The sequence below is a fragment of the Carcharhinus amblyrhynchos genome, chromosome 9 (assembly GCF_965287045.1).
Source record: "Carcharhinus amblyrhynchos chromosome 9, sCarAmb.v2.hapA, whole genome shotgun sequence".
NCBI lineage: Eukaryota > Metazoa > Chordata > Chondrichthyes > Carcharhiniformes > Carcharhinidae > Carcharhinus > Carcharhinus amblyrhynchos.
Genome location: NC_137332.1, coordinates 61,836,981 through 61,852,605, shown reverse-complemented (window position 1 = coordinate 61,852,605; position 15,625 = coordinate 61,836,981). Strand labels below are relative to the sequence as shown.

Genomic DNA, 15,625 nt, shown 5'->3' with positions numbered 1-15,625 from the left:
TAATATCATCTGTAGTGTTGCCAAAACCAATCTTTGTTTTAAAAAACCAAAAAGACAATAGCTATTTATCACATAATTTAATGCAGCAAAGTCCAAAACTGAGCTGTCTACCCTCAACAGTCATGAGAAGCTTTTCATTTAATTTAAAACCTTCATTTTTATAGTGGTTGGTGTAGTAGTACATATACGGTGAGTGGAGCATATTACATGCTCATCATTGCCCCTGAACTTTTTTGTGGAGCACACGGGCAATTTCTTTAAGTGCACAGTCCTTTTCAACTTGTGATGGCTTCATAGGGATGATACTGGACAAACTCAAAGTTCAGAGGAAACCTTATATGTATTGATAGAACATTTTTCTGGCAAAGGCAAACATTTTTTTGCTATATCAGAACTTTATACATGCAGCCTTATAACTAAAATTGACAAATAATTCGAATTAAAATTGTATAAACTTCCTCTATGACTTTTTTGAGTTAATGTGTTTTATAATGTTGCTGGATGGTTTTGTTTTGGTTAAAAGAAAACAGCTGCTATGATGTGGGGGATAGATTGATTGGTCATGCTAAATTGTCCCCTAGTGTCAGGAGGATTAGCAGGGCAAATACATGGGGTTTTGGGGATAGGGCCTGGGTGGGATTGTGTTGGTGCAGGGTTGATGGGCCAAATGGCCTCATTCTGCACTGTAGGGATTCTGTGATAACGTCAAATGAACAAGCAAAGACTGCATTCATTCATTTTAATATTGTTTATTACAATTGTCTGCATTTTTGTATTGCATTGACTATTAAGGCATGGCAGGTACATGTACCTGGTGTGACCAAACACCTAAATTAAGAGTTTATTCTTCATGAGTGAGCCTGGATGGAATTCTCAGGCTATATCTACATGAGGCACTACAGCTGTGTCTTGTTGTAGCACTGCTGTTAACACACTGGCTGAGATCAACCAGCTCATCCTAGTACAAAGACCATACCTACCTGTGTGGATTGTTGGCTTTTGTAATTATTAGTTCAATTAAATGTTTCTATAGTAAGTTAAAATATGCTTTCATTAGGTTAAAGATGACCAAATTATCACAGCTATGCTTTGTATATTTTTAGGAAATGGAAAATTCGGAAGCCAATAACTTCTTGATTCTTTTCCGGGATGCTGGTTGCCAATTCCGTTCACTCTATACCTACAGTCCAGAAACCGAAGAAATTATTAAGTTGGCAGGAATCGGGCCTAAAAACATTGGAAAGAAAATGATCGAAGGACTCTACAAGTACAACTCTGACCGCAAACAGTTTAGTCGCATTCCTGCCAAATCGTTGTCTGCCTGTGTGGACGCAATTATCATCCATGGCTATCTGTGGCAATATAAAAGACCCAACACACCCAAAAAGCTCACCCCAACAAGGTCATAGTAAGGAGAGCCATCATGAAAATATTTAATGGCATTAAACAATTGCACTTCATCGTAACTTCCATGAGGAGAAGGGGTATTCTAGTTGCCAAGAGCAACTCTTATGTTTGTAGATTTGATAAAGATCTAGTATATACAATAATTGAAAACTGGACACCAAACTCTGCTTTCATTATGCACAACTGGAATGTATGTATTACGAGGCATTGAAGGACGTCACTATTGCAATTAGAGGTAAAACGTTTAATTGTGAAGTGATTTTACCTTGATCATGCTTGTAGTTTTCTACTTGTTAATTAATGTGACATCAATACCATAACTCATTGTTTGGTACACTGGAGGATCTGAATGTTACATATTTAAACTAGCAAGTAATATTTTTGCCTTAGTCACATTTTTCATGTTTTTACAACTGCCATAAGATTCTGTTACGCTATATTTTAAAGGGTAGGTGTTTTATATGCATTCAGCATTCTACAGTATTAGCCATATTTGCATAAAGGGGCTGATGATGGCTGATTAATCCAAAAGGGTGCCATGTTATGGTGATTTTCTCTAATCAAGGCTACTTTACTGGTACATTATTTTCCAGAATATCTGCTAGAAACAGGTTGTGTACCAGTATTGGCAATTAACCCAAAAAAGTTTAGTTGCTCAGTGTTCAGAGAGAGTACAGCATCATTGGCGTAGTTAAGATGTTTTTAAACCATATGGTTAAAAAAAACCCTGATCTGTGCTGGCAATCCTAGTATTACTGCTGACTACACTACTGACGTGTGCAACACAAGTCTCATTAGAGAATGGTGTTGCCTGTAATTTCTGCTGTTTTACTTGATGCCCTCTTAATAGGTACAGTGTACCTTGAACATCAAGAAAGGATAGTGATAGTAATAATGTTGTGAGTGATGAGTGAACGTAGAGGCCAAGTTCTGATACCAGGTCAGTCGTACTGAAGCGAGATAACGAGGCATTAGATGTTGAATAAAGAAAATTATGGAAATTGGAAAGGAACAAGATTTTTAAAATCATTTTAATTCTATGTTTAGACTAGTGATCCATGTGTGTCTGTTTTAAACAGCATGAAATTTAAGCAGCTAGAGAAGCATAATTCACATTCCATCTTTTTGCTGAGTCATTCCATTGGTGAATAAAGTGCAAGTTTATCTTTGTTAAGATGCAATGCTCCTGCTTATTTAAATGTTTTGGAAAAATAAAACTGTATTCAGACAAATGTAAGTAATAGCTTTGTGTTCCAACTGAATTGGAGGCCACAAATTGTAGCAACTGGGTGTACGGCATTCTGAACCATTATCTCACATTACTGACTAGCTTTTATTTACAAAAGCTGCTCAAGAATTTCTCAGAGCATTATTTGAATAATTAGCATTAGTATTTTTTTCTTGTGTTTCTACTGCACAATATACTTGCCCATTATTCCTGAAAATTGTAAAAGCTAATTGATTTGATGAAATAATGCACCAGGTATCATTCCCTCTCATTCTATACCCTGACAGCCCCAAAGAAAAATCACATTGAAAAACATTGCATTTGTGTTGCGAAAGTTCTATCAAATAATTTTTATTTTATTGTCCACAGTCCTTGCTTACGGAACATGAGAGTTTTTGTTTAATAGAATTATTTTTTGAGCAGGCTATCTAGATGTTTCTAAAATTTAACCTGTCGTATACTCTGGTTTTTAAGAACTTTTTTTTCATGTTTTTATACTTCCAGGATATGACGCAGTGTTATTAAAATACTTGAGATTTTAAATTTATTTTGTCATTATCAGCAAATCCAAGTTCAAAATTCAAGCCATCAAGCCATCCTTGAACTGACATAAGTCTAGCTACTTGCGTTCTCTCTTTTCTTTCTATATCCCCACTCCCTATTTTATTTCTCTTCAACCCATTAGAATCATCATAGAAACCCTACAGTGCAGAAAGAGGCCATCTGGCCCATCGAGTCTGCACCAACAACAATCCCACCGAGGCCCTAGCCCCATATCCTGACACCTGCTAATGCCTCTAACCTATGCATCTCAGGACACTAAGGGGCAATTTTGGCATGGCTAATCAACCTAACCTGCACATCTTTGGACTGTGGGAGGAAACTGGAGCACCCGGAGGAAACCCATGCAGACACAAGGAGAATGTGTAAACTCCACAGATGGTGACCCAAGCCAGGAATTGAACCTAAGTCCCTGGAGCTGTGAAGCAGCAGTGCTGACCACTGTGTTACTGTGCCGCTCACCTTTTAAATACCTCATGTTGTTCCTTTACACAATTGAGATCTTGTTTTGTTTTTATTTTAGGACAATGCATGTAACCTATTTCTCTCATATTATGCTTTTCTTCTCCCTTCTATTTTAATTGCCGCACTATTTGATCGTGATGCCTCTTACTCCTTTCTTGTGATGCATGCTATTTCCTTCAGTATACAGTCCCATTGTCTGTAGTGACGCTAGCCGTGACTTCCCTCTTCCTGTATCACTTGCCATCCCCCTCCCATATTCTCTGGCTCATTTCTCAGTCAGATGCTGTGCACCCACTTTTCTGTTTTCTTTAATCTCACTCAAAATTACAAGTGATGGCACCACACATGTTATCTTTGTCATACTCTCCCTGTGGTGCTTGCTTGCACTGTCATTCTCTGTTGCATGTCATCACTTTGACTTATGTGGTGTCTTAAACTTTTGCTCTCTTAAGGTTTTGTTGTGCTGCTTGAAAAAACTGTGTTCTGTTCACTCCCGTACATGAAAACCGTGCAATTATTTCTGTTTCACATGTTCTTCTCGAAAACCATTATTATTGTGCTGTATGCTCCCTCATTTTTGTGGGATGACACTGGCACATACTAATATTACCAGTTATGTTGATTGAAAGTAGTGCAATGCACACAGTTCATATTATGCAAATTCACACCCCTTGGGCTTTGCAGCAGTCCATTGGATCACCTGAAAACTGCTGCATTTGTTGTGCTCATTGAGACAGTTTATTCATTACATTTTCCCAGGCTCCTGTGTGCACTCATACAGTTGCTTTCTCTATTGTGATCATTTCTCTATTTTGATCATTCCTGGTTTCTGCCCTTTGGTCACTTTCTGTCCTCTTCTTACTCCTTCATATGTTTTTGTGAAATCATAGAATAGTTTCAGCATCGAAGGAGGCCATTCAACAACTGTACCCATGTCAACTCTCTACAAGAACAATTTAGCTAGTTCCACATCCCTGTCCTTTCTTCATAGCCCTGCTTAATATTTTATCTTCAGGTACTTATCCAATTCGTTTTTGAAAGCCGCACTTGAAACTGTCTCTACCACCCTCTGATTCCAGATCCTGACCATTTGCTGTGTTAAAAAGAGAAAGTTTTCTCATATTGCCTTTAGTTTTTTTTGCCAGTCATTTGAGATTTGTCTCCTCAGGTTTTCAATCCCTCCATTAAAAGGAATAGTTTTCCTTTGTCTACTCTGTCGAGACTCCTCATGATTTAGCACTCTATATTTCTGCTCAACCTTCCCTTCTGTAATGAGAACAACCCATATTTTGCCAATCTATTCATGTAACTGCAGTTCCTTATCTCTGGATCCCTCATCAGTTTCTAATGGGTTCATATCCTTCCTAAAGAATGTGCCCAGTATTGGATATGGTACTCCATTTGAGGCTAAATCTGTGTTTTATAAGGGGTCATTACTGTGGTGGGTCCCACCATGGGTGATGAGGTGGCCCAGCCAAAAATCCATTGACTTTCCACAGGACCAGACAATTTCAGTAGCAGGCGAGGCCAGAAAATCAAGCTCTCAGCCTCTGTTTATAAAGCCTGGGTCCTGTGTGCTTTATTAAAAATTTTCTCAACTTGAGCTGTCACCTTCGCCAATTTGTGCAAGTATGTCTCCATGTTCTTGTGCACTTCTATAGAATTGCACTCTTTAGTTTACATTGTCTTTCCATTTCCAACCAAAATCAATCAATTCACGTTTCTCTGGATTAAATTTCATCTGCCAACTATATGATCATTCGACCAGCCTGTCTTGTGTCCTCTCTAAGTCTGCCACTAATTCTCTGACAGTTCATGTTGCTTCCAAGTTTTGTGTCATTGGCAAATTTTTAAATTGTGCCCTGTACACCAAAGTCTGGGTCATTAATATATCATGAAAAAAATGGTTGTAGTACTGACTCCTGGGAACAATGCTGTGTACCTTCCTTTAGTCCAAAAAAAACAACTGTTTATTGCTACTTGGTGTTTTCTGCTTCTCAGCCAATTTCATATTTGTGTTGCTACTGCCTTGTATCTGCTACTCAATTTTTTCCAGTTTTTATCTTTTCTAAAGAGTATCTTGAGCAAATCCATTATTTATTGCACAATAATCCATTAAAAAAAAACTGTTTACCATTAGGTTTACCATACAAAGGATAAATTTACCATTAATCAAATCAAGTACTAAAATGGCACTAGCATGATAGAATCTTGACTTGACCAAATGCTGGAGTTCACTAACATCATTAGATTGTCCGTATAACTTTATTTTCCATTTTTTAAAATGTCAGCATGCCAGGAGGTCCAGGGAATTCCAGTAGCATGGAATTCTATAAGTTCCACCTAATATCTTTCAGATATCTAGAGTATCATCACTGAAATTTACAGTTTCAAACTATACATTTTACTGTATCTCAAAGAAAAGCCTTAGAAATTTTAAGCTTTTCTCTGCTTTGCTTCCCATTATTTTTCTTATTTTGCTTATATGTTTTAACTTTTATAGTTTTTTGTTCAGTACCGATTCTGCAGTATTTCACTTAAAACCCATATCAGTAAATTAGACATTGTTTCAAGAGCTGTTTTATTCCACTAACCATTCAAAAGTTTAAAGTAGATCAAAAGGCCAACTTGCTAGCAGGTTGAGGAATGCTGTTCAAGGCTAATGTGAAATACCAAATCAGCCTGTGACAGGTTTAGAAAATATTGAACAATTTGCTTCTAAAGCTAACATATATTACTTGGTAGCCATATCAGCAGCACAAAGAATGGGGAACACAGAGACTGCATTTAAATTCATATTGAGCGAATTACACCAACATTTTGCAATGCAATGATCGCAACTGCATTATATTGCAGGCTCAGCAGTGCTTTCGGTGTCTGAACTCATTGTAAAGGCTTCAGGTAGAATTTCATGCCCACCCTGTGGAGAATTTGGAAGTGGGGAGTGCATTTAACTGAGCAGAAGGGATCCACACAACTGCCCAGTCTTAAGTCTGTGCCAAGATGGCCCTTGGATGGACTTCCCATCCTGCTGTCAATTAATGTCCACTTAGGGGCCTTATCCTATTGCCACTGATATTCGCCCAAGGAACTTGCCATACCAGAAACTTAAAAAGCAAACCCTAGCAGGTTTGCTTGCAGGTTTCGGGTATGTGGGGTGGGGAGGGGAGAAACCTCATAAGTGTCTGATCAAGAGATCCAACATCGAGGAGGGGAAGGGGCCTAATTGCAAACCCTCTCCCACCACCCCTCTCCACCTCCCAACCCTGCCTTCACAGCCTCACACCCTGCGAGCCCGAGCCCATACCGATACCCACTATCACTCAATGTTGTCTGGGTCCACAGTGATCCTAGGCCTCAGGTAGTGTAGAACCAGCAGCAACCACTGCCTCCCACTAGTGCTGTCAAGCAATGAAGAATGGCTGGCCTTTGGTTGACAGTGTTTGTAGCGGGACTTTTCTGCCAGTGCCCTTGATCCGAGGGAGGCCCCCAGTTTCCCAGTAAGGGCTGACGGGCACTTAGTTTGATGGGCCTTCCCTGAAAGAGGTGACACGTGGTTCTCACCAGCTTTCCGACCAACAGATGAAATGCCATCCTAACCATTAAATAGCATTCTTTATTTCTGACTCTTTGTTCTGTCCCAATTTTAATCTGCAGCACAAGAAACTGGCAGGTTGTATAAAACGCTAACAGAATCCCTGCCTTTTGCATTATATAAGATATTACTACCAGCATTGGAAAAATGTGGAGTTGGGTGGATATATTCCTACACCATGTGATTTTGAGCTGTTGGCCAATACAGCCTGGACTATTTTACTTATTAAACATATGCTGAACAAAACAGCTTCTAACTGACTTTGAGTAGTTTCTTCAGTGTTTTATGTGTTTTAATCTTTAAAAATGCATGCATTGATTTTCATGAACTGCCATTTCACAGAGAAAAAAGGGGAATGCAAACAGGACAAGACAAAACTGTTAGCATTTTTGTGATGTCCGTAAAATCATTCTATAAACTCTTTCTGATATATTCCTTTGATATATTTGTCCTTTAAAATAAAAATTGATTATAGCATGAATAGGTTTAAATGAAGGCTACAATTTCAGAACTGATCAGAAAACATTTTAGGAAATTTATGTTGGCCTTGCTTTTTCATCATATTTCTTATCATGCCTCTGTACTTCTCAAGGGGTGGGATTGAAGTTGGTGCTTTCAAAAGGAACATGGTCTTCTCTACACCTGCCACTGCCCAAGTTTAGTCAACTAGAAATTCTTGCTGAAAAATGAATGCTTAGTTTTGCTCAGGTTCAGACTTTATTTTACTTGTCTGCCCATGTTCAAATCTGTATCGTAATGGGTTCCTGTGTAGTTATGGAAGACAATACACAAATTAGGAATGGACAGAAGGTGCAGGTACAATAGAAAATTCTTTCTAGCTTCTTTAGTCATTTTAAAGGTTCCTTTGGAAATTTCCTCCACTATCTAGCTGCTTTTCTTGTAGTTGTCTATTTTAAAACTGAACTGGTTTAACTGATTTGTTTTTTTGTCAGTGTGGTTTGGCAGAATGTGAAACACACATTCCAGCTAACCTCTCTGAGCTTCACCATAAATTTGGGTAGGAATGTTCAATTTGGCAGGGGGTGGCTGGGAGAAGGGGTGGGGGAAGGGAGAAGTACAGTTATTACTGTCTAGTGTGGGAGAAAATAATTATATCAATTCAATTAAGTATTTTCTGTCTATCCCTTTTCTCCCACATTCAGCCTATTAAATTGTGTGAAAGGGAGCAGAGAGCAAATGTTTCAATTTTTTTTCAGGTCCAGCTCAGTCATGCCAGAAACTAGTTTTCTGCTTGGTGGATTGGATGTGTCTTCATTGCACTGATTATGTGTTCTTTCTAACACGTGCAGCATTTAGAGCAGATTCAGTTCTAAAATGAAAATTTTACTTTAATGTAGGAAATGGCTAAAGTATGGTAACATTAAATGCCGAGAGCACTGCAATGCACTAATCTGAATAGTCGCAAGACATCTGCCGGAATTTTACCGGTACTCCCGCCCGGGAACCAGGGCGGGTGAGGCTCACAGAGCGGAATTCTCCATTGGCCCTGGGAGGGATTTTACGAGCCTTGCCCATGCAAGGTCATAAAATACCGGCAATTATCTACATTGCAGCATCAATGAAAACAAATAGGGCTAAAGTAGAAAATTAAGTCACTTTAGATTGTTCAGTATCTTGTATGAGACTTTGCAGTTATCTTTTGTACATAGGGTAACATATTCTACTATTTTGCATGATAATAGGAGTAGAAAACCGGTTCTCTGGCTAGTTAATGTTCTGAAGATTATGACAGAGACAACTGGCTTTTATGTAATCAAAAAATGCTGCCTTGTTCTTTGTCCAGCAGTAAGATAAGTGAAAAATATTGACCTATTGCCTCAGATAATGTAATTATCAGCCCCAATTTTAGTCTGAGTGCTGTGAAACAAATGTAACATTGCAACTGCATGTGCTCAATGTGTCTTATTGTGTTGCCACAGTGATTACAACCCGGCAGAAGGGGAAACTCTCATTTTCTTACTGTCCAGATGGAATGTGATCTGTGATTAAGTGATTGTGGTGTTTCTTCTTCTCCTCCGTTTGACCTTGGCCCTAATACGTTCTACATGTTTGCCGTGAGTTAAAGTGCTATACCTGCTAGACAAAGGATGTACTTCAGCATTTTTCTAGCTGATTGTTTAATTTTTGTTTGCTCAAAGCCTCAGGCTTCCAATCCCTCTACAAGGCCTGAAATTAATGTCAAAACCTTTTTTAAAAAAAAATTATTTAAGTCTAATTTATGCAATCATGTTTCTGTATATTTTGTCAGTTGTATGTGAAAAACTTTAGTCATAATACTTAGTAACAGATTTATGTTTACTTTAAATATTGGGAAATTACAATGGCTGACACTTCATAATACTGTTTGCATGTCACACAAGATATGATTACATGTAATGAACAAATATCTGTACTAATTTGTAATGGTAAAACATGTACAAAAAAAATTAGAAGCTTGCGTTGTCAGGCATATTTTGCTGATTAGACGATTTACTAAAATAGTCCTGTATAGTGACAGTTTTTATAGAATCCTCAGTTCTATTAATACAATTTGAGTAATACCTTCAAGAATTTGAACTTATTTACTGTTTACATTATCTAAATAATATAACTTGATTTATTATTGTCACATGTATTAGTATACAGTGAAAACTATTGCTTCTTGCGCACTACACAGACAAAACATACCGGTCGTAGAGGAGGAGAGAGTGCAGAATGTAATGTTACAATCATAGCGAGGGTGTAGGGAAAGATCAACTTAATATGATGCAAGTCCATTCAAAAGTCTGAGGCAGCAAGAAAGAAGCTGTTCTCAAGTTGGTTAATATGTTTCCTCAGACCTTTGTATCTTTTTCTCAACGGAAGAAGGCGGAGAGTTTATATGGTTGTGCAAAAAAGGCAGGTTGCAACATCTTAAAATAATTTCTGTTCATCGTTTTTTATTTCGAACAATCACTTAGTTTTCTTGCTGCATCTTTTCCTTCTGGGAAAAGGAGGAGTTGGTGTGACCCGGTCTTGGATCTCTGAGTCAATATTGTTCTATGGGTGGGTGTTGGAAGGCACTCAGGAGCATTTTTAAGACCATTTGACTAAATGCAACTTGACCGACCTGTGCAGCCTCATTTGGTGCCCTAGTTAACATCATTAGGTATCTGTGTAGCCAATTCTGATCTACTTCATGACAGTGTTAGTTGCCTGTACCTATATGCCATTATATATACTGGAACTAAATTTTAATGTGCAGGAGTGCATGGGATTGGGAGATGGACAGCAGGGACAGTGTGTCAGGAAGCCCGCTCCAACTCATCAACGTCTGCATCTAACAGCTGTTGGGAGAGGGTGGGTTGCCAATTTCTGTGCAATAATTGGTCAATTATACCAATATTGACATGTCTGCAATTGACCTATTATCATGGCTTTTGCAATTCACCTGTTGTTTCATGAGTTTCTTGTGCTTTCTGGAATTCACCATTTTAAACAAGCCAAAAACGTAGTGCATTTAAAGGAGGCTGAAGACATGACAGGGAACTATGCAAATAAGTATGTTTGCTTTCTTACCTACTTGTGTAAAAGGCTTTGTTAACAGTCCCTGTGCTGAATTGTTACTTTGACAACTTTGGAAGTTTCTACATCTGGTCTGAAACTTAAGAGTTCAGATCTGTCAGATCAGCATGAATGCTGCATTAAGCTATATTACTTCGGACCTCAAATGGGAACCAAAATGACCAGGAATAGCAGCAGCCTTTTCTTTCACAGATCTGCCCCTCCAAAGAAAAATGGGGATCAAAACTGCAAGAGCAGAAGGATTCTAAGGGCAGAGTAGCTTCCTCGACAAATCTGAAAACTTGTATTACAGAAAACTTCCATCTGCTGGAACAAGACCTGCTGTGAGTGATCAGAGGCTGTCAATGTCATCACCACCCCCAACGTATTTACCTTTAGGGTTCTGCTGAACTCCATGGAACCATATGAAAGGGTAGGACATATTGCAGCTAATGTACCAGCAGCGGCACACATTGCTGCCAAGTCGTCATGATTGAGGTTCATATGGGTTTCACCAACTCATTATCTGACAACTACATGCAAAAACTACTTTCCCCAATCCCTCAACACAAAGCAATCTTTCAAACAACCAAACATCCTTTTCACAGTTCCTCAGCAGGTGAACAGTATATATTAAATGAATGGAGAGCATTTTTTGAGGGTGACTGAGGGAAGGCATGTTACAAAAGGATGTGGGTCAGTGTGAATGGACAGATCAGAATGTGACAAAGTGTACAGAGGGATGGGTGCATTAGTGTAAGGAGTGATGTTTTGGAGTAAGCTTGAGATGGCAGATTGAGAGGGTTGAGGTGATAAACAGATCAGAATTCAAGTGGATATGCCATTATACTCATCTTTCCAACTCTGCATAGGCCATTAAACTACTTTCAGCTTTGAATGCTCATGTTGCATGGCACTCCTCTTCTGACATCATGGGCAACCACCAGCCACACCTTCATTGTCCACCAGCAGATGTTTTCTTCCAACATAGGGAGGTCTATCACCTGTACTGTTGCAGCCTGCAGCAGTGCATCCACTAAAATGAGGCCCTTTGACAATCTGGATTCTCATTTTCCCAATTCTTTTTGTTGCACTCCCAATTCAAAATTCCATTACATGCCATGTTTGGAGAGTCCCTTTTCATTACTGAAGTTAAAATCAATTTATGTAGGTCAACGTTACACCCACTCAGGCTAATTGGCTTCGAAACACAAAAATAATATGGCAATGCAGCGAGTGGGTTAAAAAGCCACTGACAAAGGTGTTGCGCTTATTTTGGATTTTCCACTCGCTCCCTGATCCTCATCTTCCCAGCACATCAGGAACTTAAAATCCAGTGCATTGTTTCCTTTTGTCAAATAATTTATTATAGGCAGTGCTCTCATTTTATAATCATCTTTATTTAAAAGTACAGGTATCCGAATCAAAATGCTGTAAATAAGGAATTTTGGGAACAATGAGTTCAAGGGGGCAGTATTACTGCTGCATTTTCCACACATTTGATTTACAGTACACTTGGAGAATGTATGTACCATGTGTTTAAAAAGCAGAATGAGTCACTATTCCAATTTAATACTATAGTCAGATATCTTTTTTATGAATTGTATCATGGCTGACAGTGGTGAGTGGAAAGCGCAATGTGTCCAAGCCCTGGAGTTACTTGTACCTTTTTTCGTTCAGTTCTAATTGTTACTGGTAAAGCTCACTGGGGATAGCATGGTTTCCTATCCCTTCACAAACACTGGTGCTTTCATCAGGGATATATCTATAGACTTTAGAATATATTTGGCTCTCCAACTAAATTAATGTTGGCAGCCACAACAGTTACCGAAACCTTTTGGTTTCTTTTGGAGTTTCATGTAGGTTGACTGTTTCATAGTTTTGGCTGTTTAAAGCCAGAGTTGATGAATTTTTATCATTAGCCACTGTTGCTAAATGTACAGTGTATTGTGTATTCAAACCTGATAATCCACTTTAGTGGAGCTCTGCTTCCATTTATCAGATGCTGTGCTGTCTAATTCTGTCATGCTATCATTTAGTTTGCAGTTACCAGTACTGTGGATGATTTTTCTTCAAATAAAGTAAATAAAGCATGACATCTTTGAAGATGATTATTTGGTCTTCTTTGGAGAGCAAATGTTATTGGTGTCAAATATCCTTAAGAGTCAGCTTTTGTGAAGCATTCCCTTACCTAGATTTGTTCAACATTAAATTAATATTTTAATAAATTTGCCCAGTTAAATTTAATTTTATTATAATACTGTCACATGAACCCCTGACCAAAACTTCCAGTCAGAATCCTGAATTCATACTTGCCTCCCATCGATATTCAAAGCCCAAATTGTACTGCTCCTCATGTCAGTATTTTCCATTAGATAATTTAATATGATGTATATTGAACATATATAAAGATGATTAGTAGGGAATCAAATTAGAATTTTATATTTAAACTGTATAATAGGAATGTATTTGTGGAATACAAAATATAAACTGGATCAGAGTGGCCAGGGTTTTTCTGTCACGTGCAGTGACGTGATCCAGTGACTGCATTAGCAATGATATCAAAATACTTGTTTCTGTGCCAAATATCCATTACAATCCTTTGTTAGGAAACAAGAGAGTTTCCACTGTGCCTGTACTGACTCTTTGGTGGGGGCTGTGTAATTAGTCCCTTTCCCCTAACCTTTCCCATAGCTTTACAAACTGTTTCCACTTCATGTATTTATCCCATTCCCTTCTGAAAGTTCCTCTCAATTCTCATAAGAACATAAGAAATAGGAGCAGGAGTAGGCCATCTAGCCCTTCGAGCCTGCCCCGCCATTCAATAAGATCATGGCTGATCTGTTGTGGCTCAGTTCCACTTTCCCGCCCTCTCCCCATAACCCTTAATCCCCTCTCTTATCAAGAACCCATCAACCCGCTTCTTAAAAATATTTAGCGAGGCAGCCTCCACCACTTCAACGGGCAGAGAATGCCAGAGATTCACCACCCTTTGAGTGAAGAAGTTCCTCCTCAACTCCGTTCTAAACCGCCTCCCCTTTATCTTGAGGCTGTGCCCCCTAGTCCTACTGTCTTTTTTGAGCGGGAAGAGTCTCTCCACCTCTATCCTATCCATCCCATTCATCATCTTATACGTCTCAATGAGATCTCCCCTCATTCTTCTAAACTCTAACGAGTACAAGCCTAGTTTATTCAGCCTCTCCTCATAGCTCAATCCCCTCAACTCCGGTATCAGCCTAGTAAACCTCCTCTGCACTCCCTCCAGGGCCAAAATATCCTTGCGCAGGTGCGGCGCCCAAAACTGCACACAGTACTCCAGCTGCGGCCTCACCAATGCCCTATACAGCTGCAGCAAGACCTCCCTACTTTTATATTCAATCCCCCTCGCTATGAAGGCCAGTATCCCATTCGCCTTCCTGACCACCTGCTGCACCTGCAAGCTGGGTTTTTGTGACTCATGCACAAGGACCCCGAGGTCCCTCTGCACCGTCGCCTGCTGCAGTTTTTCGCCCCGTAAGTAATAGTCCTTCCTACCATTCTTCCTACCAAAGTGGACCACCTCACACTTGCCAACATTAAATTCCATTTGCCATTTCCTGGCCCATTCGCCCAGCCTATCTAGATCCTTCTGCAGACTCTTCACACCCTCCGCACAATTTGCCTTTCCCCCAATCTTGGTGTCATCAGCAAATTTCGACACCCTGCACTCAGTTCCCTCCTCCAGATCATCTATATAAATGGTAAATAGCTGAGGCCCCAGCACCGACCCCTGGGGCACCCCACTAGTCACCAACTGCCAATCCGAATAGCACCCATTGACCCCCACTCTCTGCCTCCTATTTGACAACCAATCCTCTATCCACGCTAACACCCTACCCCCAACTCCATGTCCCCTGACCTTCTGCAATAACCTCTTGTGAGGTACCTTGTCAAACGCCTTCTGAAAATCCAGAAAGACCACATCCACCGGCTCTCCTCTATCCACTGCCCTAGACACATCCTCATAGAACTCCAGTAAATTTGTCAGACACGACTTCCCTTTAATGAAACCGTGTTGCGTCCGCCCTATCAAGCAATTCCCTTCAAGATGCCTCGCAATTTCCTCCTTAATGACGGATTCTAACATTTTACCTACCACAGACGTTAAACTAACCAGCCTATAATTCCCCGCCTTTTGCCTGCCACCCTTCTTAAACAACGGCGTAACATTAGCCGTTTTCCAATCTTCCGGCACTTCCCCGGAATCCAGCGACGTCTGGAAAATAACCACCAAGGCATCCACTATAACCTCCGCCATTTCTTTCAGAACCCTCGGATGCATTCCATCCGGTCCTGGGGACTTGTCCACAATCAGCCCCTCCAGTCTGTCGAGCACCACCTCTCTAGTAACAGTAATGTCATTAAGACCCTCCATTCCTACCACCTTTCCATCGCTAACACCCGGCAAATTATTCACATCCTCCTCCGTGAAGACAGAAACAAAAAAGTTATTCAAGACCTTAGCCATATCCCCATCCCCTACCACTAGCTCCCCTTTCTCATCCTCTAAAGGACCAACGTTCACCCTAGCCAGCCTCTTCCTTTTTATATATTTATAAAAACTCTTGCTATCCTTTTTTATATTAAGTGCTAGCCCAGCCTCATAGCTTCTCCTACCCTCCTTTATCAACTTCTTTGTCAATCTTTGTTGACATTTAAACCTTTCCCAATCCTCTTCTCGCCCACTGCTCTTAGCTACTCTAAATTCCTCCGCTTTTAATTTAACACTTTCCTTCACCTCCTTCGTTATCCACGGCTTATTACCTCTCTTCCTACTGTCCTTTTTA

At 39.7% G+C, this 15,625-nt stretch overlaps 1 protein-coding gene across 3 annotated transcripts in view; it reads left to right on the top strand.

Moving 5' to 3' along the window:
* camsap2a (calmodulin regulated spectrin-associated protein family, member 2a) overlaps nt 1–11,881 on the top strand; it is a 180,468-nt gene extending 168,587 nt beyond the window's left edge. For 2 of the 3 annotated variants that reach the window (XM_080195831.1, XM_080195830.1), the window contains one exon: nt 1,104–11,881. In XM_080195831.1, the coding sequence (XP_080051957.1) occupies nt 1,104–1,409 (306 nt within the window). In that variant the 3' untranslated portion in view covers nt 1,410–11,881. The remainder of the gene's footprint in view (nt 1–1,103) is intronic. The other variant, XR_013887869.1, reaches the window with a different exon arrangement.
* The last annotated feature ends 3,744 nt before the right edge of the window (nt 11,882–15,625 follow it).